At 40.2% G+C, this 26,409-nt stretch overlaps 1 protein-coding gene across 1 annotated transcript in view; it reads left to right on the top strand.

Annotated features, from left to right (window-relative positions):
• CNTNAP5 (contactin associated protein family member 5) overlaps window positions 1–26,409 on the top strand; it is a 302,872-nt gene that overhangs the window by 58,228 nt on the left and 218,235 nt on the right. Inside the window, exons 2-3 of the mRNA XM_065671519.1 lie at window positions 13,962–14,072; window positions 22,140–22,333. Coding sequence (XP_065527591.1) covers window positions 13,962–14,072; window positions 22,140–22,333 — 305 coding nt within the window. The remainder of the gene's footprint in view (window positions 1–13,961; window positions 14,073–22,139; window positions 22,334–26,409) is intronic.

The following is a 26,409-nucleotide window of genomic DNA, read 5'->3' on the forward strand; positions in this document are numbered from 1 at the left end:
TCAAGGCTAGAGGTAGCCCTTTGATCTTTGAAAAGCTTGCCACATAGGAGAGTGAATTTGAATGTGTACTTATATCTGCCAACACTTGCAGGTAATTAGATTTTAGTTTCAGGGCTGCAGGATGTTGCAGAAATTATTCAGATTTCAGAAGGCTCAAAATACACATCAATTCTTATTTATCTTAAGGAATTTAAAGGGGCATAAAACAAACCTTTAATGGCTTCAGCCATGCTTTATTAATTGCTTTGCTGAAGAGATAAAACATGTGGGAGTTTGTGTATTAAAATGGGATGTGAACCAGCAGAAATCTAATCAGGATCTCAGTTTGGTTTAAAGAGAGTAAGAAAATACACAGCTGAGCTTTCCTCTGTGTTTAAAAGCTTACTACCCTAATATACAGAATTTCTTTGTTTTTAAGGAAGCGTGCATGGATTGAGCCTTAATTACATGTGAAAGCATTTGAACTAGTAATTCGGTACTGAAGGAGCAGGATCTGTCTAAACAAAGTGACAAGCAATTAGGGAGCCTGGGGGAGTTGTCTGTTTGACATATCTGAAAATAAAGTTATCAAATTATTACCCAAATTGTCCTGTGTTTGACAGTTGTACCTACAAGGGCTCCTTAAAGCAACTTTGTAAAGGTGGCTCTGTTTCGTATACTGTTTTTTGCATGGCGCAGTGGAAGATAAGGGTTTTTGCTTTGATTTTGTTGTGTGCTTTTTTTTTTTGTGGAGATTTTCTTATTTTCTGTATGCAAAGTTCTTTACAAGGATGACTGCTGATAGAAGGTGAGACTTTTCCGTTGTTGGCTGAAGAATGTCCTTTATACAGAGTAGAAGGTAGCTGACTACTAGAGTTCAGCTCGCTTTTAAACTGATACATTAATCAACAGTTTAAATCACTGTTTTTTTTTTCTTTTAAGAAAGAATGCCTGTCTTTATTTAATGTCATGTGAAACATGCTGCACTGTGATTCTTAGTGTATGTTACAGAATCATAGAATCATAGAATAGTTAGGGTTGGAAAGGACCTCAAGATCATTTAGTTCCAACCCCCCTGCCATGGACAGGGACACCTCACACTAAAGCATCCCACACAAGGCTTCATCCAACCCAGCCTTGAACACTGCCAGGGATGGAGCACTCACAACCTCCCTGGGCAACCCATTCCAGTGCCTCACCACCCTAACAGGAAAGAATTTCCTCCTTATATCCAATCTAAACTTCCCCTGTTTAAGTTATAACCCGTTACCCCTTGTCCTGTCACTACAGTCCCTAATGAAGAGTTTATCCCCAGCATCCGTATAGCCCCCCTTCAGATACTGGAAGGCTGCTATGAGGTCTCCATGCAGCCTTCTCTTCTCCAGGCTGAACAGCCCCAACTTCCTCAGCCTGTCTTCATACGGGAGGTGCTCCAGTCCCCTGATCATCCTCGTGGCCCTCCTCTGGACTTGTTCCAACAGTTCCATGTCCTTTTTATGTTGAGGACACCAGAACTGCACACAATACTCCAGGTGAGGTCTCCCGAGACCAGAGTAGAGGGGCAGGATCACCTCCTTTGACCTGCTGGTCACACTTCTTTTGATGCAGCCCAGGATACGGTTGGCTTTCTGGGCTGCGAGCGCACACTGAAGCTGGCTCATGTTCATTTTCTCATCGACCAGCACCCCCAAACCCTCCTCTGCAGGGCTGCTCTGAATCTCTTCTTTGCCTAACCTGTAGCTGTGCCTGGGATTGCTCTGACCCAGGTGTAGGACCTTGCACTTGTCATGGTTGAACTTCATAATGTTGGCATCAGCCCACCTCACAAGCGTGTCAAGGTCCCTCTTGATGGCATCCCTTCCCTCCAGCATATCAACTGGACCACACAGCTTGGTGTCATCGGCAAACTTGCTGAGGGCGCACTCAATCCCACTGTCCATGTCAGCGATGAAGATGTTAAACAAGACCGGTCCCAACACCGATCCCTGAGGGACACCGCTCGTTACCGGTCTCCAGCCGGACATCGAGCCATTGACCACAACTCTTTGAGTGCGGCCATCCAGCCAGTTCTTTACCCACCGAGTGGTCCATCCATCAAATTGATATCTCTCCAATTTAGAGAGAAAGAAGTCGTGTGGGACAGTGTCTAATGCTTTGCACAAGTCCAGGTAGATGACATCAACTGCTTTACCCTTATCCATCAATTCTGTAGCCCCATCATAGAAGGCCACCAAATTGGTCAGGCAGGATTTCCCCTTAGTGAAGCCATGCTGGCTGTCACCAGCCACCTTGTTGTTTTTCATGTGCCTTAGCATGCCATCCAGGAGAATGTGCTCCAAGATTTTACCAGGCACAGAGGTGAGACTGACTGGTCTGTAATTCCCCGGGTCTTCCATTTTCCCCTTCTTGAAAATGGGGGTTATATTTCTCTTTTTCCAGTTGTCGGGAACTTCACCTGACTGCCATGATTTTTCAAATACGATGGCCAGTGGCTTAGCAACTTCATTCGCCAGCTCCTTCGGGACCCGCGGATGGATTCTATCAGGTCCCACAGACTTGTGCGCATTCAGGTTCTTAAGATGGTCTCGAACCAGATCCTCTCCTACAGTGGGCCCAAGGTCTTCATTCTCACAGTCCCTGCATCTACCTTCTAAGACCCAGGTGGTGCAGTCAGAGCCTTTGCCAGTGAAGTCTGAGTCAAAGAAGTCATTCAGAACCTCAGCCTTCTCCAAATCCTGTGTAGCCAGTTCTGCCGAAAGCTTCCTCAGGGGGCCTATGTTGTCCCTAGTCTGTTTTTTGTTTGCTACGTACCTGTAGAATCCCTTCCTGTTATCCTTAACATCCTGTTATCCTTATCTCTTAATTCTGTTAATTTTTGTAAGCTTATTGCAGAACGAATATTGCAAAAGTGTAGCCTGAATAGTCCTGCTATGTTCTATTTATGTCGTTCTCCCTTCTTTCTGTTATGTTGTACTTGCATTGGCTACGGGAATTTTCTCCCCCACCTCCAGTCTTCAGAAATGTTTTTTATCAAGTCTTTATCTTTGATTTTGAACAGGACTTGGAAGTGAGCGGCTAACCGGGCATGACAAGTATGGTCTTGAGACCACTACTCTAGCTGGTTTCCAATTTCCACTAAGGAAAAAAAAAATCTTATTCTTTGGGATTGACAAAACCATTCCAGAGCTCATATGGATTTTTCTGGATACTGATTTAAAAGGTATTGTCAACATGGGTGAAGGGAACATGAATGCTGAATCTATTAGTAATCGAAAGTATAACTATTACCCAATTTTAATGGATCTTTTGGGGAACATCTCTTCTCTAAAACATCTTCAGTATTGACTGAAAAAGATGCTGTTTCTGCATGAAAATAAAGTTCGGGTTTTGGTAGTCCTAGTGGGTCCTGAGTAGTTACGTGTTTTCATCCACAGTTTTCGGCCTGTCTTCTGTACCCACAAGCAGCTGCATAGCTCTCACGCTTGCTTGCTACAAGAGTGATAAACACCTTTTCCTCAAACTGTTGCTGTCCTGACCAATGAGGGCAAGAAATAATACATTTGAAAAACTGAGCTCAGCAAGGCTCAAATACAGAATGTGTCTGTGACTGAACTGGTAATTAAAAATACCTTTATGAGTTCACTATCTGGATCACAACCTCATCCTTCCTAACAGATCTAGGATTGTTTTTGAAGCTGATGGATAGGGCATCACTGGGAAAAATGATGCTGCCATCACCCTTACATGTGCCCCTGTCTTCTGACTGCTGGGGTCCTCTGTCCTCTTATTTTCCAGCATCTTGTATACTTGCATAATGTCAGTGGGGGATGAAAGTTTCTCAGAGGGTCAGGAAATACTTTACACTTAACAAGAAAATTCAATGATGGTGGTGCTGAAGTGAGTCTACAGTCATGGACTAGAACTGTAGTGATGTGAAGCCTGAGGACTGTGATCATTTAGTGCTGTAGATCTTGTTCAGAGCATGGGACTGGGGTGTAATGTAGCATAAGATTGTAGCAAAGACATGAGGGTCTTAAAACTGATTACTAAATAATCATGCTTGGTTAAAGAGAAAAAATAAAACTTACGTATAAACTCTGTTGCTTATTTGACAACACATTCAATCTAGAGATGTATAAGTTACTTTTCTCCTGAGGCACTAAAAATGCCGCTGTGACTGATGAAGAGAGAATATGCTGCCCTAAGAAATGCCTGGCAGAAAATCCTCGTCTATTAACTGACATCAAAGCTTCATTCACCTTGCTTAAGAATGGGAATTCTTAAATTTTTTCAATCCAGCCCTTTGTCTAAACGGTTAACTTGCATAGAAAAGTCTTAAAAATTGGTGTTTTGGGGCTAAATAAGGCGTTTTTGTTGGAGGTTATTGAGACATGAAATGATTACTTACCATCCCTAGAAATGACATTACATTTAAATGCAATGCTACATGGGCGCTTATTACTACCTTCATCTCTGTTAATACGTGCTCAAAGCCTGGAAATTGAACATTCCCTCAGCCTTATGTGATGCACTGAAATTCTCAGAGTTCTAATTGCTTTTCAGTATGCCATCCTGCATGTTACATGATTTTAAGAGGTTCTTTTCCAAGCAGAAAATATTTAGTGAACCCCATGCTGTTTATGTTTTTCTCTTTAATTAGTTTTATCAATGAGTTTACAAAAAAATGCAATGGAAAAATAAAAGCTGAATTCACTTGACCGTGATTGATTTGAAAATTCAAGGAACAACCTCTTGGTTATTGATGGCTTTTAAATTCCCGTGCATTGTGACCTGAGTATGCCTGTGAAATTCATTAGCATTCCACACCTTCCTAGCTGCTTCTATTGTTTGCTTAGAGATAGCAGCTGTAAATTTAGATGTGCACAAAATAACCTTAGCAGACAAAGACAGGGCATTATCTAAAAGTCTTTGCAGTGACTGCCTGTATAAATGAACCCTTTTCCATTGACGTCCATAAGAAAACCAAAGCAGAATAATTTTGTTTGAGAAAACTCAGGCCTGGTCAAGTTTCCCATGTGAGGGAGGTTGCCCAACTTCATTGCCCATCTGAAGTGGTTGTTGGGTTAAAAACAGAGAGAATGGGAATGTGGCATCACACTGATGCAGATTCTCATGGGTCTTGCTTCAAGGTGGGGGGAAACTAGCACTGCAGAAAAACTATGTGAACCCGTGGCAGGGGGGGGTGAAACTGGGTGATCTAGGTGGAACTAGATGATCTTTAAGGTCTCTTCCAACCTAAACATTCTATGAACTGTAGTACTGTGCTGGGGAAGCAGGAGACAAGAACTTATAAAAGGCTAATTCTCCTTTAGCTTCCCTTTCTACATTCATCCTGAAATCACAGAAATCGGGGTCAAGTATAAATCCTCAAAAGGAAACCCACCATGCGAACTGGATTCTTGTTTTTGTTCTCTAAGATACCCTTACTAACTCTATGCACCCCCACAAAGGTAAAGTAAGGAGTCTTCTCTTAAGAGCTTACACTTACGTGTCTGGTCGCAGGTGCAATGGTGATAAAGCAGTTGGTGTCGAGATGCTCCACTGAAGTTCGCAGCAGTGCTGCTGCAAGCATGCTGAATTTGAAGGTCACAGTGTGGGGAATATCATAGATGTCTATCTGTATAAAAGACATCCAGTTTGGAGATGTAGTCTGAACTATGTTCCTGTCTCTGGCTGACTGTTAGGTGGTAGAATGCAGCATGGCTCTACTTAGGTTGCTGAAGCTAATTTTTCCAATACACCTTATTCTTATTGAGACAGGTATTTACATTCCCATTAAAAAAAAAAAAAATGTATTTATACAACATCAAAAAACCTGCTTCACCAATGAATTCCTGAACAATGTTGACACCGAGTAATATCAGCAGAAAATCTGCCTTACCCCATCTGCATTTAAATTTTGTTAGCGAATGCCTATACTGAACCCGTTGCAACTGCCTCTAATCATATCATTCTTGTGGTTTTTCTTCTAATTGTGAACCTGTCAGGATTGCTGATGGGTGCAGATATAGTAACTTCTTCTGCAAAATTCAATGTTGTTTTAATTGTATGTGTTATGATATTTTAAAGTAAATACTCTTCTGGTTTGTTTTGTGGGGTTTTTGGGGTATTTTTTTTGTTTGTTGGGGTTTTTTTATGAATCCATGGTTTAATTGATGGAGTCCTGAACTCCTCCTTCAGTGCTGACCTCTGGTGAACAGAGCATGCTTGGAGTGAAGTCTGATGCTTTTGAAGGATATCAAGTTTACATTTTTGTGAGTGATGCTAAAACTTCTGAAACTTTAAGAGGCAGTCCTGATCTTTGGAGTATGTTAGCTACTTCATTTGAAACACACAAGTAATATGTAAACCAAGACAGAAAGGATGCTTGTGATGCTGTGTAGGCACAGCAAAGGACCTCGTATGTTCTTGGATTGTATTTTCCATAACTTAGCAAAAAATGCTCTGTGCTGACACAGTCACTTGCCTGTGTTTTCCTTCTGCAGAAAGGTAAATTCTGGATGCATTGCCTTGCCGTGGATTGAAGGGATTTATACTGTCTGTCCGCTAAAGTATGTTAAATGTCAAAAGGCCAAACTTCAGATATAAAACCTGTTCTGTCTGCTGGGTCAGCTTTGTAGCTTTCTGCTCTTGGGTCAAAGATCAGAGCACTCTTAAATTTGCAGGATCTCACAAATGTGGAAGGAAAAGGCAAACAGGCACAAGAAGCATATTCTGAGTAGAAAGTAGTAAGAACCCCTGACAGCTGCTTTTACACCTGCTGGAAGTAAATCATAGCTTTGGACAACAATAAGCTTTTGCAGGTTTCTTCCTTGAAATATACATGTTGACAAGCCACATCACATCACATCCTTTTTAATGTAGTCTTTTCTTTTCCATATAGAAATAACAATGATTTCCATAATTGTTGAAATCTCAGACTGTCCTCTTATTCAGTGGGTTTGTGTGATGCATTTGCCATTCATTGACAATAGCTCATTCCTGTCCTAAAGAAATATGTGATCTAATGAGAAGCATATAGTATAAGCTAGAGTGATGGGTACCTTCATTTTATAGATGGAGACATTATGACTCACCTAAGTGGCATGGGCTATGACTGAGCCAGAATCTGGGAACATTTATTCCTTAAACATAAGGAATTAATTAATTAATTAACTAATTAACTAATTTTTGCTGATAACTAGTTTTGTCTGATATTCTTTGATCCTCTCGAAGCAAGTATTGCTTGTGCAGATTAGTTTACTGGAGCTGCATTGATGGTTATTTGAAATTAACATTAGGGCTTCATAAGCCCAAGTGGCACATGATCACTGTTCCTCATTCGACTGCTATTTTGTTATCATGAATAGGAGTTATATGGCAGATGTGCTTGTTTCAATAAAAAAATAAGACATGCTATTAAATCAAAGGTTTTTTGAGAGCTCCTTGCGTTATTCAGGATCAAACTTAACTACTTTTTGTGAGACAAGGTTACATGTGCAGATTGTACCATAAAAGACTGCTGTATAAGTGCACTGATTGAGTAATACTTTTATGTTAAAGTTTACAGGCAAATGAAAGAACACATAGGTAATTTACAGTTGTATAGGAGGAGTTCATTATTAGCTTAACTATTGATGTGAAAGGAAAAGAAACCTGTATGTTAAGTACTTCCTCTGGTGTCTTATATCTTAAAAACTATGCCGTGTCTTTCAGCTAACAGATGGAGTTCACAGCTGTGGATGTGCATGTAGCCAGTCTCTAGGAGAAAAAATAAAAAAGAATTTCTCTTTACAAATTTCTTTTTCCCCTCCCCCCCCCCCCCCCCCCCCCCCCCCGCATCTCTCCAAGAATCATGTACTAAGATACTCATGGTAGTAGAATCCATTAATATGTGGTATTCTGCTGAGATGCTTTGTGTGGGGAACCTTGATACGGAAATAATACTTCAGTCTCTTTCAAATCTGTAGCTGTACACTGTTTACTACGTTTCCTGTGTCTTCTGTGTGTATCTTTTTTTTTCTCCTCCCTCATGGAAGTTTCTCCTCCTGTACACATGCACCTTATTTGGACTGTAAAGGTGGAAGGTTAATTTCCATTGTAAGTCCAAATATTTATTTTGTGTCATTACTAAGGAGAACTATAGCTACAGAAGACAGGAGAAAACAGATGAAGTGGAAGGCATTAGTTGTCACTCCTAGAGCACAGTTAGAAGCATGGTACAAAATGATGTCTTTAAAACAAAGTATGCTATTAAGTGGGTAATGTGAAGAGGAATTTTACCTATCCTATAAATACGAGTGAATCTTTTCAACTTCAAATCCCAGTACGGAGACAATTTACAGTTGCAATCAAAATTATGCACACAATTTAACTTCAGCACCATCTGTAACTCTGCTGGTATTTTAATAACGAATACAATTATGTCATGGCAGCAGAAATCCCATTTAAATAAAATACCTGTAAGTTCCAAGCCAGGTCTCCAAGAGGAAGCTGCAAGAGCTCTGATTTATCCTGAAGTCTCTTTGATGTTTACTGCAGAACATATACATCTACATTTTCAGGTTAGCTATAAGGAAGAAGTTCTTTACTGTGAAGATGGTGAGGCACCGGAACAAATTGCCCAAAGATGTGTTAAATGCTCCATCCCTGGCAGCATTCAAGGCCAGGTTGGACAGAGCCTTGGGTCACATGGTCTAGCGTGAGATGGCCCTGCCCGTGGCAGTGGGTTTGGAACTAGATGATCATAAGGTCCTTTCCAACCCTAACCATGCTATGATTCTATGATTTAAATAGTAAGCTGTGGACAAGAGGTCTGTGTGATTCTGTGAAGCCCTTGTTAACCTGCCTCTGAAGCTCAGGGTTTGCACAGTATGCCTGCCCTCATTGCACAACATAGGACTGGTTCAGAGCTATAAGCAAGCTCTAATCTAGGAGCTCTTTGCTGACATCCCAGGCTCTTGAAGAGGAGCATCTACAGGAGGCAGTTATCTTCCCTTAAAATAGCTTTTATTAATGATGATGTAGGAAGCATGTTACTTCACTACTGAATTTGCCTTTTGGACTCCGTCATGCAACCTACCCACACCAGTTTCTGTGTTGTAATTTTCTTTTTCATCTTCTCCAATTTGTGTATTTTGCAAAATGAAGGCAATTTTTACTCTGTTGGCATGCTGTGCCATGTACCTACACCTCCTCTGGTTGCATTATTGAGTGGTTCTAGTCCTGCATTCCTACTCTGGGTACTGCTGTCTGGTGGTATTGTAACTATTTAATAGAGTAGCTGCACCATAGACCACAGTCTTAACTGTGGCTTGCCAGATACTTTCCATTTGCGGTGATATGAGATCATTGGCGTAAGTATGGTGCTACTTATCATACTGAAAAGACATCTTGGCTAACAATATACTACCATGTAGAAGTACTGCAGATTTCAGTCAAAGATTTTCTGTGCATTTGTCTCTGTGAGGGTACAGTACTACTAAAAGCTGTTCAAATCCGATATATGGGAAATCTATGGAGCCTAGGGATTGGCAATCTTTTAACTGATCATGTCCTCTTCATCAAAGCTTTCATTAAGGAAATATTACTGACCTTTCTGTATGGCTTTCACAAGTGGAAATCAATGTGTTTTGTCCCACTGACTCTTTAAATGGGCAAGCAAAATAGCAGCAGGATAGGTGTGTTAACACATCTCAGTCATGGCTGGTATCCACCCTGCCTGTGTTCCAGGGATTGATCCTTTTCAAAGGACAGGGTGAAAGAAACATCAATGTGATCATGATAGATTTTTTGGGTTTATGACTTTCTGAATATTTCAGTGTCCACTAATCAGAAATGGTTTAAATTTGTATCGATTGTGCCACTGAATTTTATCTTAAGCTTGAAGAAAGTTACAAATTGGATCATACCATGCCTACAAACACCGATGTAGAACATGTGCCAGAAGAATAAGTGAAGTTGGGCTGAATCTCTGATTTCTATGCAAACTCAATTTTGATAACGTTAGCTGTGTTTCAGAAGCCTGCTGTCCTGTCCCACTACTCTGCTCTCGTGAGACCTCACTTGGAGTACTGTGTGCAGTTCTGCTGTCCTCAGCATAAGAAGGACATGGACACCAGAGGACTGTGCTGCCATTCAGCGAGACCTGGACAGGCTGGAGAGTTGGGCGGGGAGAAACTTGATGAAATTTAACAAGGGCAAGTGTAGAGTCTTGCATCTGGGGAAGAACAACCCCATGTACCAGTACAGGTTGGGGGTTGACCTGCTGGAAAGTAGTGAAGGGGAAAGGGACCTGGGGGTCCTGGTGGATAGGAGGATGACCATGAGCCAGCAATGTGCTCTTGTGGCCAAGAAGGCAAATGGCATCTTAGGGTGCATTAGAAAGGGAGTGGTTAGTAGGTCAAGAGAGGTTCTCCTCCCCCTCTACTCAGCCTTGGTGAGGCCGCATCTGGAATATTGCGTCCAGTTCTGGGCCCCTCTGTTCAAGAAGGACAGGGAATTGCTTGAAGGAGTCCAGCGCAGAGCCACAAAGATGATTAAGGGAGTGGAACATCTCCCTTATGAGGAGAGGCTGAGGGAGCTGGGTCTCTTTAGCTTGCAAAAGAGGAGACTGAGGGGTGACCTCATCAATGTTTACAAATATGTGAAGGGTAGGTGTCAGGATGATGGAGCTAGGCTTTTTTCAGTGATATCCAGTGATAGGACAAGGGGCAATGGGTGTAAACTGGAACATAGGAAGTTCCACGTTAACATCAGGAAGAACTTCTTTACTGTAAGAGTGACAGAGCACTGGAACAGGTTGCCCAGGGGGGTTGTGGAGTCTCCTACACTGGAGATATTCAAGGCCCGCCTGGACAAGTTCCTGTGTGATGTACTGTAGGTTACCCTGCTCTTGCAGGGGGGTTGGACTAGATGATCTTTTGAGGTCCCTTCCAACCCTTGGGATTCTGTGATTCTGTGATTCTGTGATTCTGTGAACTGTTGGAACAAGTCCAGAGGAGGGCCACGAGGATGATCAGGGGACTGGAGCACCTTCTGTATGAAGAGAGGCTGAGAAAGTTGGGGCTGTTCCCCCTGGAGAAGAGAAGGCTGCGTGGAGACCTCAGCAGCTTTCCAGTATCTGAAGGGGGCCTATAGGGATGCTGGAGAGGGACTCTTCATCAGAGACTGTAATGATAGGACAAGGGGTAATGGGTTTAAAACTAAAACAGGGGTACTTCAGGTTAGATATAAGGAAGAAGTTCTTTACTGTGAGGGTTGTGAGGCACTGGAACAGGTTGCCCAAAAACGTGGTAAACGCTCCTTCCCTGGCAGTGTTCAAGGACAGGTTGGACAGAGCCTTGGGTGACATGGTCTAGTTTGAGGTGTCTGTGCCCATGGCAGTGGGGTTGGAACTGGGTGATCTTAAGGTCCTTTCCAACCCTAACCTTTCTATGATTTTATGAAATCTTGTCTCTCTAGGACTTGGATACATTTTTCTGAGGGTTTTTTTGGTTTTTTTTTTTAGAGTTGTCACAGGTGTTGAAGGCCATCATGAAACAGAGCTTAATCAGATATTTTGGCAAAAGGCCTTTTCTGAATTTCACTACTTTATGGAATATTAGCTAAAGCTGGTATTATCTGGCATGTTTCAGAGGAGCCTGAGAGTTTCGGTGTCTAAATCTCACTTGGATGCTCTTGAAGTAATGGTTTTATCTCTTTTAAATTTTATATTTATTTTAAATTTAAATACACAGGGAAAGAGATTTCCTTGTATTTACTTAGAGGGCAATTAAAGCTACAAGGAAGGAATAAAAAACAGTAAACCAAACAACTTCGTAATAAGTTAGTTTCTCTATTTTTATATTTTTTTAATTCATCTAAAAATAAAAAAAATAATAAACATGAGAAAAATCAGGTTGCCTATGGGTAAATATTTTTTTTTCATTTCAGAAGCAACATTCCTGATGACAGTTCTAATATTGAACATAAAACTGTAAGTGCTATCCCTAATTGCCTATTTGTCAGAAGTTAGCATAGTCAAGGTCAGCACCCATTTCTCAAATGAAAGTGAACATCTGTATTATTACATGATTTGCATGAAGAAGATAGCTTATATGTTCAGTTAAACACTTTTTAAAATCTTTTTTTTTACTAATTATCAGGTCAGAAGTAAACATAGGAAAAAACAACTGGCTGGCAAATGCTTTTCTTTGAGTGTCCAGATGTTTTAAATGATTCAGTAGTGTAGACTTTTTCTTTGTTAGAAAGAATGTTTTTAATAGTCACTTAATGCAGTTAACATAAAGAAGGGGATTTTTGGTTCTGACAGGCAAACTGCCAAGGCAAAAGGAGTAGTGTCAGAAACTAGAAATCTGGGAGCACCTGCAGTAAAGGTCTGTTTCTGATACACCAAATGAGGGAGATGAAGTCTCTTGAAATGAGTGAGCTGGGATTATATGGTGAGAACTAGGATATACTGGTTTTGCTTTTGTTTTTTCAATGGGTCTATTCTGACCTTGCATAAGCACGAAATGTTTCTTCTCTTTGTTGTCTGCAACCATCACAAAAGGAAATATGATAATAACAGCCTTTCTTAGAGAGTTTTGTAATCTTGAGAGGTGTGTTGGGTGGGAGTTGGTTTGAGACTCAAAGAGCCATGATAGAGAAATCTGCTCAGGAACGTGGTAAATCGTGGGCTAATTATCCTCATGGTGAAAATATCAGTGGCATACTTCTCCTTAATTCATTGAACTCTGAGATCTTATTAGGCCTTTTTGCTGATGTTAACCAAAGAGATGGAAATTATTTTGTACTGAAGTTTACTTTTTGAAGTCCATCAGTCAAATTATATCCAATATGCTGATTTTTTCATATAGAGCTGTATTTTGATTACGAAAGTATCTGGGCTGTTCTAGAGTCATTGTAGAAAGGCATGAGAAATATTTTAATATAGTCTGGTTCAATATAGGAAAGGTATCACATAATTTTGGAACAGTCTGTATTTGCTGTCATAACCATAAAGCAATTTTTGCTTTTATTCCTTGTCTTTTGTAGCCCTAAAATATCATTAATTCAGTACATCCTATCCCCTGCCCCTGCCTTGCAAATTGTGTATTTACTCTCTGAGTGTGAGGGCACTGGTGCCTGAGATCTTGCTAACCTGCAGGACTTTTCTAGTAATTAGATCATGTTTGCTCCATGGGAGATTCAATTAAAAATGATAGGGTTTTATTATTATTATTCCCTTCTGAAATTCCTTTCTATGTTCTTGAATGTGTATATGACAGTGTTGTAATGAACAAACTTACATTACCAAATTCTATCCTTATTCAGATATTATGGGCTCAAAAATCCAACTTGGGTGTTAGGCTACCCCATCTGTCCTCAGATGAGGATGTGAAAGTAAGAGGGGAAAGACATAGCAGACTACTCATTTGAGCTAACAGAAGTAATTTGGCCATGTATGTCGGTGTGAGCTTGGGGAAGAAACTAAGGAACTGTTCAGATTTTATAATTGCAATGCAGCATAGGGCTCTTGTGAAGCTTGGTACATGCGTTTTACATGTTGCAAAAGGCCAGGTGGCATATCCCTGTGTTTCTGCTCTGTGGGGAGACTTTACTAAACATATCACCTGGGGCATTCTCTAAAGTCTGCCAGATCATTACTATATTCTTCCAGTGGCTTTTGCAAGAAAAGTCACTACCCTCTAACTGGATGGGAAATCATAAAATTTCATTCACTGAAAGGAAAACACTTTCCAGCTTTTCAAGTATTCAGTGGCTTGTCAACAGCTTCCAACGTGTTGCCATCCCACCAGACTGTCGTTCTGGAGGGTAAATTTCAGTCTTGCATATAAATTCAAGCACAAGTGTGCTCTTTCTCGAGTCTCTGTCTGCTAAGTAGAAACAAACACCACCTTGAAATAACACAAGTTAGCATATTTGTTGCTCATGTGATGATATCTGTATGTTTTGTTTCTTGCCTTTTTTTTTTCCAGATAATTGTGATGATCCATTGGTATCTTCCTTACCTTCAACAGCCCTTACAAGTTCCTCTGAGCTCTTCAGTACTCACAGCCCCAGCTTTGCAAAGCTCAACAGGAGAGATGGTAAGATTGCAGTATCAAATGCCTAAACTGTTCTTTTTTTGATCACTTTTACAAAGAATAAACTTTTATGCTGTTTGTCTGCAGTGCATTCAGAGTGAAGTTGAATAGAGACATTAATTTGTGCTTCTGAGAGAGCTCTGTTAAGGAGCAATTCCTTTCTTTGTTATAGAAAACTTCCATTAAATTTTAAATTCTCCACTTCTTTTGTAGAAGCATCCTAAAGGAAGTTCATGTAGTCTTTTTGCGTTTGAAGAGTTCCCATAATCTTTAGGGCTTGAAGGTCGTTAGGTTTGAGGCTCTATTCTAGAATGTGGGTATTTGTAATTTGTAAAAGCTAGTAGCAACTAGATATTGAAGTTCCAGTGGAATTCAGTGATTACACAATTCTACAGATCTAGTGAAAATGAATGAAGAAAACTTTGCAGACATTTGCAGTGATGAATATTTAAGACCCAGATAATGAGTTCACATACAAGGTGAAACTTTCTAGGATCAAACTTTGTACCAGAAAAGAGAAGTTGGCAGTACCTAGGACATCATTTGACACTGTGCTGCAAGTTTGTGTTGATGGCTCCCATCTTATTCCCAAGTTAGAGCCTCTGAAAGGGGAAAGCCCTGTATTACTACATTACATGTGATATTAATTATAAGAAATGATAGAAAGTATGCTACTAGAAAAGATATTTTAATTTGAAAGAATTTGAAAGAATTTTTTTTTTTTATATTTGAAAGAAAATAATTTATCTACTTAAACAATCCCTGAAATGTCTGTTTTAATCAAAGTCTGATTGATAAATCAGCAAAGCCAGCAAAGGACTCTCTCTGATACTTGGCACTAATAATAAGGAAGTTGCTAGGTCATTAGAAAAGTGTTAAATGGAAATTACTATATCATATTTAAACTCCTGAACCAGAGTTATTCAGCAAGGAAAAAGTTATGTAGTAGTTGCTCAACATTACGTAAGTTATAAACATTGAGCCCTGCCTTTGTCTCCAACTGCTAGCTGGGACAGCGAATAGATATGCTTATGTGATTTTGCAAATGTCTGTAATGACTCATTTTATCTGCAGAAAAGAGGAAGAGATTCAAAGTCAATATTATTGCAAGTCAAGCTCTAGCTTGACAATATCTATCTTACTGCCCAGACTTTTGTAGAAATGCATGGATGTAGTGCCAACAGAATTCATATGGGTACCTGATCCTGGGTTGGAGGAGCAGTGGTAGCTGGCGACTGAAGGAACTGGCATTGGAATGCAAACAGTAGATATCTTTATAATAAATAATACTCACTTACAAGGTCAGTGCAATGGCTTTCTATTAATGTTGGAGTGCTTTGATGAGTTAGCTTAGCTTTGTAACTGATAAGACAGTGCTGCAAGTAACAGTGCCTCCTGGTAGAAACCCAAGTAAATATATTTGTGAGTATAAATAGGAATGCAGCAAGTGAAGATGAATTTATGAAATAGAGTCCAGACCTACATCAATAGAAAGTTGTAATTCATCATGTTGATTCAGTAATAGGTAACAGTAACAAGGCTGTTGTTTAGAAAAAGACCTGTAGCAGTGAAATGTGCCATAAACCATAAACCAAAACCAAACCAAAAAACCCCAAACAAAGAAAGCCCCTGATCTCCCCAAAACCCACCAAAAACCCACCGCCCCCTCCAAAAAACCCCACAAAACAAGCAACTACAAAAAAACCCAAAACACACAAAAAAAAAAAAAAAAGTAAAAGAAAAAGAAAAAAAAATAAGGCAAAAAACCCCAAACCCACCCAAAACCCTACACGCATTATCCATGAGTAAAGCTTTACGTGAACTGCTGAAAGCATTCAATTAAAATGATGAGAAATCTGTACTGGCAATAGTAAAACTGTATAATTCTGATAAATATGATCCTGAGGTGTGGAATATGTTACTTACACATGAGAGGGATTAACTGCTTTTTTTGTTTACAGTAAATGATAATGAAAAATAGTAAGAAAATTGCTACAATATGACTCTATAAACTAAGATTTTTCATTTCTCTGTTAACTCGCAGCCTCAGCAGTCAGTACAGGCAATTATGTATGGGAATATAAAACATATACAACATCAAAAAGAATTTGTTTTATGGCCAGGAAGTGTTTGATCTGGGCATTAAAGTAAAATTGTGCAGCAGGAAAGCACTTAGTTGCAGCAGGAAGTCCGAGAGTTTGTAGCACAATACAAAGCCATTTGAGCTGTTTGTAAGGCACTGTAGAGTGGGAACAAGCATTCCCTTTGATTTGTATTAATAAACCAAAAATAAGTATGGGCATCCTGAGCAGTCCTGTGGAACATCAAGGACCACTCACTGCATAACACTTGGCTTCAGTGCAGTTGTTGGAACAAGTATGGCAAAATGTACAAATGGTATTAAAAAGAGAAAAAAATATATTTGATCATATTTCTTGAAGTTCTACGGGTCTCCAACTGAGAAACCATCTGATCTTTGTTCTTCTCATATTTCTAGCATTATGATTTGTTGCCATGGAGAATGAGCAATATATCAGATACCTCTGGTAGTTTCTCCACTAGGGCATTTTCTCCACATCATGTTGAACCTCTCCCCTGAAATGATCCACAGAAAATGTGAAATATGTGAACCATGAGCAGTGATGGTACTTGACAATGCACAGAATCATATCAATACCAGTGTGAATCTAGTGGGAAGAAAGTTAAATTGTATGTCCCTCAGACATGATGTTGTAAAGTGCCAAATGTGTATTGACTTTATTGGGCATCTACTCTCTCTTTTGTCCTTGTGAGAGAGGCAATGTGGCATCTTTATGCATTAATACTTTCCAGTTAACCTAAAATCAAATGTACAGATTTGTATGGTGTAATCAGAGCCACAGTTTGTCCGTTTTATGCTTATGCCACACTATTAACAAAAGGTGTGTGGTCCTGTTTAATTTTCTTGTGCTCAACTGCAGGAAAAGAGTGTCAAGGTTATGCTTGTATCTGTTCAAAGGAGTTTGATGTCCTGTAAGTATTGTCATCAGTAGTCTTCGCATCCTACATTCTTGTCTCTTGTCTTTGGCCTGCCCTGACAGATGTTCCCCAGCATTAGCATAGCTTGCGGGTAGAGGAGCAAATGGCTGTAAAAGAGCTACTACACTCCAGATGTGCTTTTTTGCTACTTAATAAAAGAAGTATGGGGTGGGGTGTTGACACACTATAAGGAATCATATGCATAAAAGAAATATGCAGCCACAGATTGTGCTGAAAAAAGATGCCACTTGTGCCACCTGTTCTGTATAACAGAGCAAATATGGAGGAAAAAGAATATTTCTTGATTTTTGGCACTTACAGCAGTATTTGGTGAGGATTTGAGATACCCTCAAGATCAGGCAGAAGTTACGTGTTTGCTTTACTAGCAGAAATGAGAGAGGCCCAAAGGAAAAACTTTCTGTTCTCAGTCACAAAGACAATGCAGCTTTATTGTTGCTGGGAATTTAACTGCCATTCTTAGAAGTCAGTAGAACTGTTGTCCATCTGTAGAAATGGTAATGATGGAAGGTTTGGGAGGGGGAAATGCCGTGGGTTTTTGCCCCGCATGGGAAGAGGTGTATGAAGCATCTGCAGTTCTGAAAAGACATGATCTGTCAGTGATAAGGTCTTTCTTGCAAGACCAGTGTCTGGAAAAGTGATGCTATGTGCAGGTGTCACTGCTATGTCATGCGGTTCTCATATCTAAAGAGTGACACTCCCAACAGGCAGATGTGCTCATGTGAAGATATACGCAGTTCAGAAATGCCGTGTAATCTGTGATTTCTGAGCTTTAGGTCACTCGAGATCTCTCAAATTTCCATTCAATGTGTATTGTTTGTTTGATTGACTTCAACAATATAAACCTGTTGTGCCATACTCAAACTGGAAATTAACAGTGCTTTGTAAAGCCAAATGCTTTCGTAGAAAGCTTCTCACGTTTCTACCATTCTGCAGAAGGGAGAGACCATAAATTATATAGAATAGATGCTAGTTATGATGTTTAACGAATTATTGGAAAGTACCTGTGGTAATTAGCCTGACTTAAGAACTTGGGTATAAACTAGCATAGAGAAAACAAAAGGTTTTGTAGTTTTGTTTTATTTGGGGTTTTGTTGGGTTTTTTTTGTGTTTTTTTTTTTTTGTTTTGTTTTAAATGGGAAATTCATCATACAAATCACCTGTTATAAGTAATTTTCCTCCATCTCGCATCTCATTGTTGCTGTTGCACAAAGACAATCGAGGAGAGATGAAAATGCCCGCATTTCTTTGAATGTTTACAAAAACATCTAGAACAAGATCTGTGGAGCATTTAAGGTAACAGCTTCATGCCACAGACCTGCCAGAATTTCTGAACTTAATTTCTATGTCCCACCAGTTCCTGGCATAAAACTGTAAACACTATTGTGTTCAGAGTCTATTTCAAATCGTAGTAATGAGTTTGGAAGGAACCTTCAAGGTATATAGCTCCAACCCCCCTGGTGTGGACAGAGACACTTTCTGCTAGACCGGATATTGGATGTTATAATCCAAAGGAAGCTTCTCCTTTGGCTCTCATGAATATTAGCCACAATTCCATGTAGTAGAAATATGCAGCTTGTTGTCTTTGAATGGTGTCATGGTTTAAACCCAACCATAAAAGCTTGTTCACTCACTCCCCCCCCCCCCCCCCCCCCCCCTTTTTCTCTTTCTCCTTCTTTCTTTCCTTCCCCCCCCCCCGACCCTCCCCGCTCCCGGAGGGATGGGGAGGGGAATCGAGAGAATGTAACTGCCACGGGTTGAGATAAGAACAGCCCAGTAACTAAGGTATAACACAAATCACTGCCGCTACCACCAGTGATAATATTGATAAGAGAAAATAACAAGAATACGATACCACTGCCGAACGAGTTCGACCCCCCCGAAGAGAGACCGTGCCCTTCCGGGTAACTCCCAGTTACCTCCCTGGGCATGACGTGCTGTGGTATGGAATACCTCTTTGGCTAGTTTGGGTCAGGTGTCCTGTCTCTGCTTCCTCCCGGCCTCCCTCGTCCCCGGCAGAGCATGAGACTCACAAAGTCCTTGGCCAGAGTAAACATTACTTAGCAACAATTAAAAACAATCGGTGCTATCAGCTCTCTGCCCAGGCTGGAAGTCAAAACACAGAGCTTGCACCAGTTACTAAGAAGGAGCAAAATGGCTCCTGGTAAACCCAGGACAAACGGTTATATAGTTTGTATCTTAAAAGCATGACAGAAATATACTTTATATGGCACATGAGATTGGGGAGGGGGGGATGAGAGAGTGTGTGTGTGTAAGAATAAATGTTAGGATTTTTAACAGGAAGCTGTAGTGAACTATATGAAAACTATAGTTTTGTATAAACTATATAGATATGAAGTTAAAAGAGAGCTATGAAGTAGTGAGAGAAGAATTGAGTGAAGAAATTCCTAATGTTCTCAGTAGGTCTTTCATGGCACGTTCATATCTTAATGAAATGTAAAAAAATTAAAATTCTGACACCTGTTAGGCAGAGGAATTTCAGTTGTGAGTTATAAAATACAATGTGGTCCACAAAAGTCAAGAAATTTTTTTAAAGGGCAAAGTTACTGAAATTGAGTTTTTTTTATATGACCCACATTTATCGATCTTTCAACTCAGTTTACTCTGATAAACTCTCCGTGGAGCAGCTTTGAGATGGATCAGTTAATAAGATTAAAATATTAAAGTAAATCCAGAGATTTATAGTCAAATTTTAGTAAGTCTTTTTGTTTGGAGTTGCATATTTAGAATCATAGTTTGCATGAGGAATTTTTAAAGCTTTACGTGAACTGCAAGGTACTGCACCTGGGTTGGGGCAATCCCAGGCACAGCTGAAGATTGTGCGGAGAATTGATTCAGGGCAGCCATGCAGAGGGGGATTTGAGGGTGTTGATCGATGAGAAACTGAACATGAGCTGGCGGTGTGCACTCACAGCCCAGAAAGCCAACCGTATCCTGGGCTGCATCTAAAGGAGCGTGACCAGCAGGTCAAAAGACGTGATCCTGCCCCTCTGCTCTCCTCACTTAGAGTGTTGTGTACAGTTCTGGTGTCCTCAACATAAGAAGGAAATGGAGCTGTTAGAACAAGGCCAGAGAGGGGCCACAAGGATGATAAGGGGGCTGGAGCACCTCCCATACAAAGACAGGCTGAAAAGCTTGGGGCTGTTCAGCCTGCAGAAGCTGTGTGGAGACCTCCTGGCAGCCTTCCAGTATCTGAAAGGGGCCTACAAGAATGCCAGAGAGGGGCTTTTCATCAGGGCCTGTTGCACTAAGGCAATGGGTAATTAGTTTAAACAGGGGAAGTTCAGGATAGATGTAAGAAGGAAGTTCTTTACTGTGAGGGTGGTGAGGCACTGGAACAGGTTGCCCACTGAAGTGATAAGTGCTCCATCCCTGCAGAGTTCAAGGCCAAGTTGGACAGAACCTTGGGCTCTGTGAGGTGTCCCTGTCCATGGCAGTGGGGTTGGAACTAGGTGATCTTAAGGTCCTTTCCAACCCTAACCACTGTATGATTCTATGAGCTCTTATTTCCCCCTTTCCCTCCCATCGTGATTGTGTTTGTAGTACAGAGAAGTGCTTTTGTAAACCTCACTAATAATGGCAGCACAAACAAGATGATGAGCTGCAGAAGCAGTGATTCCCTGAAAATTTGCTGCTTTGGAAAATTTATTAATGGCTTCCACACTTTTCATAGATGTGTTGTTCACATATTTGTAAGACTGTTGTGTAGTGACAGGACAGAGGTAACAGGTTAGAACTTAAACAGGGGAAGTTTAGATTGGATACGTGGAAGAAGTTCTTTATTGTAAGGGTGGTGAGGCACTGGAATGGGCTGCCCAAAGAAGCTGTGAATGCTCCATGCCTGGCAGTGTTCAAGGCCAGGTTGGATGAAGCCTAGTGTGGGATGGTTTAGTGTGAGGTGTCCCTGCGCATGGCAGGGGTGTTAGAACTGGATGATCTTACGGTCCTTTCCAACCCTAATTATTCTATGATTCTATGATTCTAGGACTTCAGTGAACTCTGGGCATGTACAGAGAATAAATGTATGCAAGTAGAAACAAGATAAAAAAAGTAAACATCAGCTATAATTTAAGGGTGTAAAAGAAAGCAAGAAAACATTAAATAATATATTCCAGTCTGGGAGGATTTGCCTTTTAACTATAAACTCTCATTTACTATAGTGAGTGAAATGGTGAAATTCAAGCAGTGGTTGCAGTTTTGTATTTCATTGGCTTGGCATTACCATGGACCTGTTTAAGCTCTAAAAAACTCAAGGGATAGTACACATCTTTACTGTTAAGGGACAAACATGAGTTACAAGCTATCAGTTTCCATGTGATCATAACTTCTGAAGTTTCCATTCCTGAATGGAAAAGTAGGTCATGGAAGCAGATAAGTTGCAAGTTGCATTTATCCTTGTGGAGATCTTGCTTTTTCTTTTGTTTAAGATAACATAAAAGTTCATTTAAAAAGCATCTTGTGTAAGGCAAATGTTACTTTCTAGTGTTTTTTATCAAATGGTCTCTAGGTTTTCAACATACTATTCGAAGTGCATTGATAACCTGTAATTAAACTGTTTTTTGAAAAAATTAAGAGGGCTCAAATCCCAGTAACTAATGTTTTTGCATGTCTTTCAAAACATAGCAATAAAGAAAATGTCAAAGCAAATAAGCATTAAATCGGTAACCCCAGATTTGCGTAAGCATGCAAGGAGAGGATAGATAATGATTTTTTTTTTTGTTGTGACTGATGATGTGCCAACCTCACTGGTGCTTGTCCAGCTGGCAACGAATAAATTCCCTTAAAATATCTTAGAAATTCAAAATTCCCTATGAATTTCAGGTTAATTAAGAAAACCTTAAGGAAGCACACCTTATGTAGCATATTTCCTAATACAGATATACAAACAAACAGCTGTATGTTCAGAAAGTAAACTTCTCTGTGATGACCTGAAGTAGTAATGTGGTTCTTTTTCAAATGTAATTTCTTGTGCTGTCATTGTCATCTAAATTATCTTTATCCAATCTCCTTCAGGAGCTGGTGGCTGGTCCCCGCTGGACTCAAATGAGCAGCAGTGGCTCCAGGTAGATCTGGGAGACAGAGTGGAGATTGTTGCAGTCGCTACGCAGGGCAGGTACGGGAGCTCAGACTGGGTAACCAGCTATACGCTGATGTTCAGCGACACTGGCCGCAACTGGAAGCAGTACAGACAAGACGACACCATCTGGGTAGGTCTGAATTGTGGATGTTGTTTGTCCCCAGATCTTCCTGGTTGAGCTCATTTTGGCATTTGGAGAAGCAGCTTTGGTTTCAGATCAGAGGAGTGATGTAGTGGTGAGAGAGTAGACTCTGCAGGGTGTTTTAATCTAAATGGGTTATGTTACTTACTGTCTGTGTAATACAAGTTTAGGCCCTCAAGACTACATTATTTTTCAGACTATGAGGATGCTCAGGGCACTCAAAATGACCTACATGCTTCTGTGCCTGGTTGGCTTTGATTCAGGCACACCAGGGTAAATGGAGCTAATCACCTACATAGTTTCTCCAGGAAATATGGAAATTAACTCTGTGTCTTATGCAAGCTTGCTAGTCAGAACAACAGAGCTCATGCTGGGGGAGGTGGGTGGTAGATTGCTCCTTGGCTGGAGAAGGCTGGAGCTGCAGTGTGAGTTGTGGGATGATTTAGCAGATACGCTAGAAATGCTCAAGGCTTTTCCTAAAATTTTAATGCAGACTTGATGCTTGCTGTGTCACAAGTTCAGCATGTGCCAGGTGCTGTGGGGTAGGACTGCTCGCAGTAGCAGTACCACCTCAGGTGTGGATGGAGAGTTTAAAAGTCTTCCTTTTATATGGAAAATGTGAATTGTTAACAAATGTTAGCATCCTCTCTGTGCTATGTTCTGTAGTTCTGAGGGAAAAATAGCCCTAATTGCATGACAGTATGTAGTGGTAAGTGAACACATTCTTCATGAAAATTAAAAGGGACATATTAAAAGTGACAAAATAGAGTTATGGTTTCGTGTTAAATTTTGGTTTGGTTAACACCTTGATTAAATACTGTGTTAAGAAAGCAAATTTTACTTCCAGAACTTAATGACTGTCAATGAGGAGAGTTGTGCAGCAGGAAGAGGAAAGAAGGGCTGCTTCACTTTTCTCCTCAAAGTTTTGCAGGCAATCTGGGTGCTGTAGAGGGAGGTTAACTTCTGTAGTTTTAAAATCCATTGCATTGGCACTGTCTTTTTATTATGGTTTAATTTAGGGAAAGCTAATGAAATCCTTCTTCCTTTAGAAAGGCAACTTTGTCCTAAGGATGATTATAAAGTTGTCAAGTGTGGCTCTGCTTCTGTTGCTTCTGAAGTCATATTATTAGGCTGTCTTTGCTCCAGATATTTGCACCTGTTTGTTTGGGGTTTTGTTTGTTTGTTTGTGGGGTTTTGTTTGGTTTTTTTTGTTTGTTTATTTATGTTTTTTGTGGTTTTTTGTTTGTTTGTTGTTTTTTTTTTAACCAGCAGAATTTCATTCTGGACTAAATATAGCAATCATTTAACCTGGCTCTTGACTTCTGCCCTTATGACTCAGAAATAAAGAACTGAGATATTCTTACAGATGTGGTGTCATTAAGTGCTTCCTTCCCTGAAAATATTATGTGCCTTGTTAAAATCTTGTATTAAGGTCGATTAATTTTTTATTATGTCTAACTCTTCAGCCCTTTCCTTTTTGGAAACCGTTGAGCTTTCATTTTTTAAATTTTTCTTCTTAAATGGAAACTTGAAAGGACAATACTTAGAATTTACCATAGCAAACCTTCATGTCTTAAGCATCTATTTCTGTGAGTTTCAGATCTGGCACCTAATAAGAGCAAACCTAGTAGGCTTTGACAGTGAGTTTGAATTTACGATTAACCTAAACTCTCTTGGTTTCCTTGATGACATCATAGCAGCCTTCCAGTATCTGAAGGGGGCTGTAAGGATGCTGGGGAGGGACTCTTCATTAGGGACTGTAGTGACAGGACAAGGGGTAATGGGATAAAACTTAAACAGGGAAGTTTAGATTGGATATAAGGAGGAAATTCTTTCCTGTTAGGGTGGTGAGGCACTGGAATGGGTTGCCCAGGGAGGTTGTGAATGCTCCATCCCTGGCGGTGTTCAAGGCCAGGTTGGACAGAGCCTTGGGTGACATGGTTTAGTGTGAGGTGTCCCTGCCCATGACAGGGGTGTTGGAACTAGATGATCTTAAGGCCCTTTCCAACCCTAATTATTCTATGATTCTGTGATCAGGTGAGAAGTTGATTCAGAGCAGACCCTGACACAATTTCTAAAAGTAGACCTGAAAGCTTGCTTTCTGGAGGGGTAATTTTTGTATGCTTTTCTAATGGAAACCACCATAGGTTACAGGTGATAATTTTGTATATAACTGAGGAAAAATGAAATTAATTTGGATATGGGAAAGGTTACACTGGTGAATGATTTAAATATTTTTCTCCTCACATTAGTCTCTGCAAGGCACACTGACCATGGAAGCCGGTTATATAATTCCAGTCCAGAAGAACAATTTGCTCCACGTTCCCAGGCAGAGGGCTTGAAGGGGTTGTTGGCAAGAGTTGCTGAACTTTGCTGTTGGAAGTATCTGATAGCAGGAATCCAAAGTCAGCTCATTTGACATTTCATTAGACTCTACAGTCCACCTAAACTCTCAAGTCTTGTTAACACCCAGGAGCTTGTACGCCTGCCTAAAAAAAAATAATTAAGATCAAGAATTCCTGCTGTATAATTTTTATTCAACTAGAGAGAAAGTTGATTCTTTTTTTTCCTGGCACTTTTGGATTTGTTTCGTGGAATTAAATTGGGTCTTGAGAGCCATTCAGAGCACAAAGAAGAAAGCCAAAGAGGTTTGCAGAATCATGTATAGAATTTTGATTCCAAATTTTGCAGCGTTTCTTTTGTTAGCAGCAGTCATTTCCATGGGCTTTTTACTAAGAAAAATAGTGTGCTGTTCAGCCACGTGTTGAAGGTTTTCCTAAAACTGTCAGACACTTGGACAAAATGAGGACAAGCTTGCAATGGTGCTTTTCCTAAACATCTGGCTGTTAAATAGCTGTAAGAAAAGATCTGCATTGCTCATTTCTGGAAAATAACCTCCCTTAAGGGAAGGCAGCGGAGTGGACCATTTCACAGGGCTAGGAAAGCAGTGTCAAGGGGTAACCTCCGCTGTCACAATCTGTGACAATGTACGCTGTACCAATCTGTCACAAGACTGGTACTCTCAACCTTAGGAATCTGTACCTCTGCTGGTTTTGGCTGGAATAGAATTAATTTTCTCCATAGTACCTAGTATAGGGATATGTTTTCTATTTGTGCTGGAAACAGCATTGATAATACAGAGATGTTTTAGTTATTCCTGAGCAGTGCTTACATAGGGTCAGGGCCTTTTAATCTTCTCCTGCCTCCTCACCAGCAAGCAGGCTACAGGTGCACAAGAAGTTGGGAGGGGTCACAGCCAGGACAGCTGACCCCAACTGACCATGGCTATTCCATGCCATATGACATTATGCTCAGCATACAGAGCTTGGAGAAGGTTGAGTTCTCAGGAACTGGCTGCGCATTGGTTTGTTTTCATTTACATCACTTGTCTTTCTATGGTTTTATTTCTCTTTGTTATTTTCCTTTCCGTTGCATTACTATGGTTGTCATTATTGTTGTTATTATTATTGTTATTACTATTATATCTTAGCTTATTATTTAGCTTAGCTCCTGGTGGGGTTAAACCATGACAGTCATTTTTGCTGCACAGTGTGGAGCTCGAAGGGTTTAAGATAGTGAGAGATTGACCAAAGCATAGTACAAGATATTTGTATCTGTTAACAGCTGCAGGTCACAATATTGATCCATCTGTTCTCGATATTTTATCTGATCTGCATTATGCTTTTCTTTTTTTTTTTTTTCACTGTACGTGTTAGATTGCTGTTGGCTCTTGCAGTTTACTGTGCTCTGTAGTGATTAGTGGTGTTCTGCCTGGGAGATTTGTTATTAAAACATTGACCTTGAGCTTAATCTGGTATTTGGGCTCTGTACTGAAGCCATTACTGTACTTCAGATACCATCTCATGGAGACAATTAACAATTATACTTCTTCCTCTGAGAGCTCTTTTTGTGAAGGAAATACAGAATGGCACCTTTGCTACCTTTTTCTGTAATCATTTCTCCCTTGTTACAGTAACTTCTTGGTATCTTGGATGTCCTTGGGTTTAAATACTTCTATTGCTATTTCTTAGAAATATTTCCCTGATACTTTTCTAAGGTTAACA

This window comes from Lathamus discolor, chromosome 3, assembly GCF_037157495.1.
Source record: "Lathamus discolor isolate bLatDis1 chromosome 3, bLatDis1.hap1, whole genome shotgun sequence".
In the NCBI taxonomy this organism is placed as follows: Eukaryota; Metazoa; Chordata; class Aves; order Psittaciformes; family Psittacidae; genus Lathamus; species Lathamus discolor.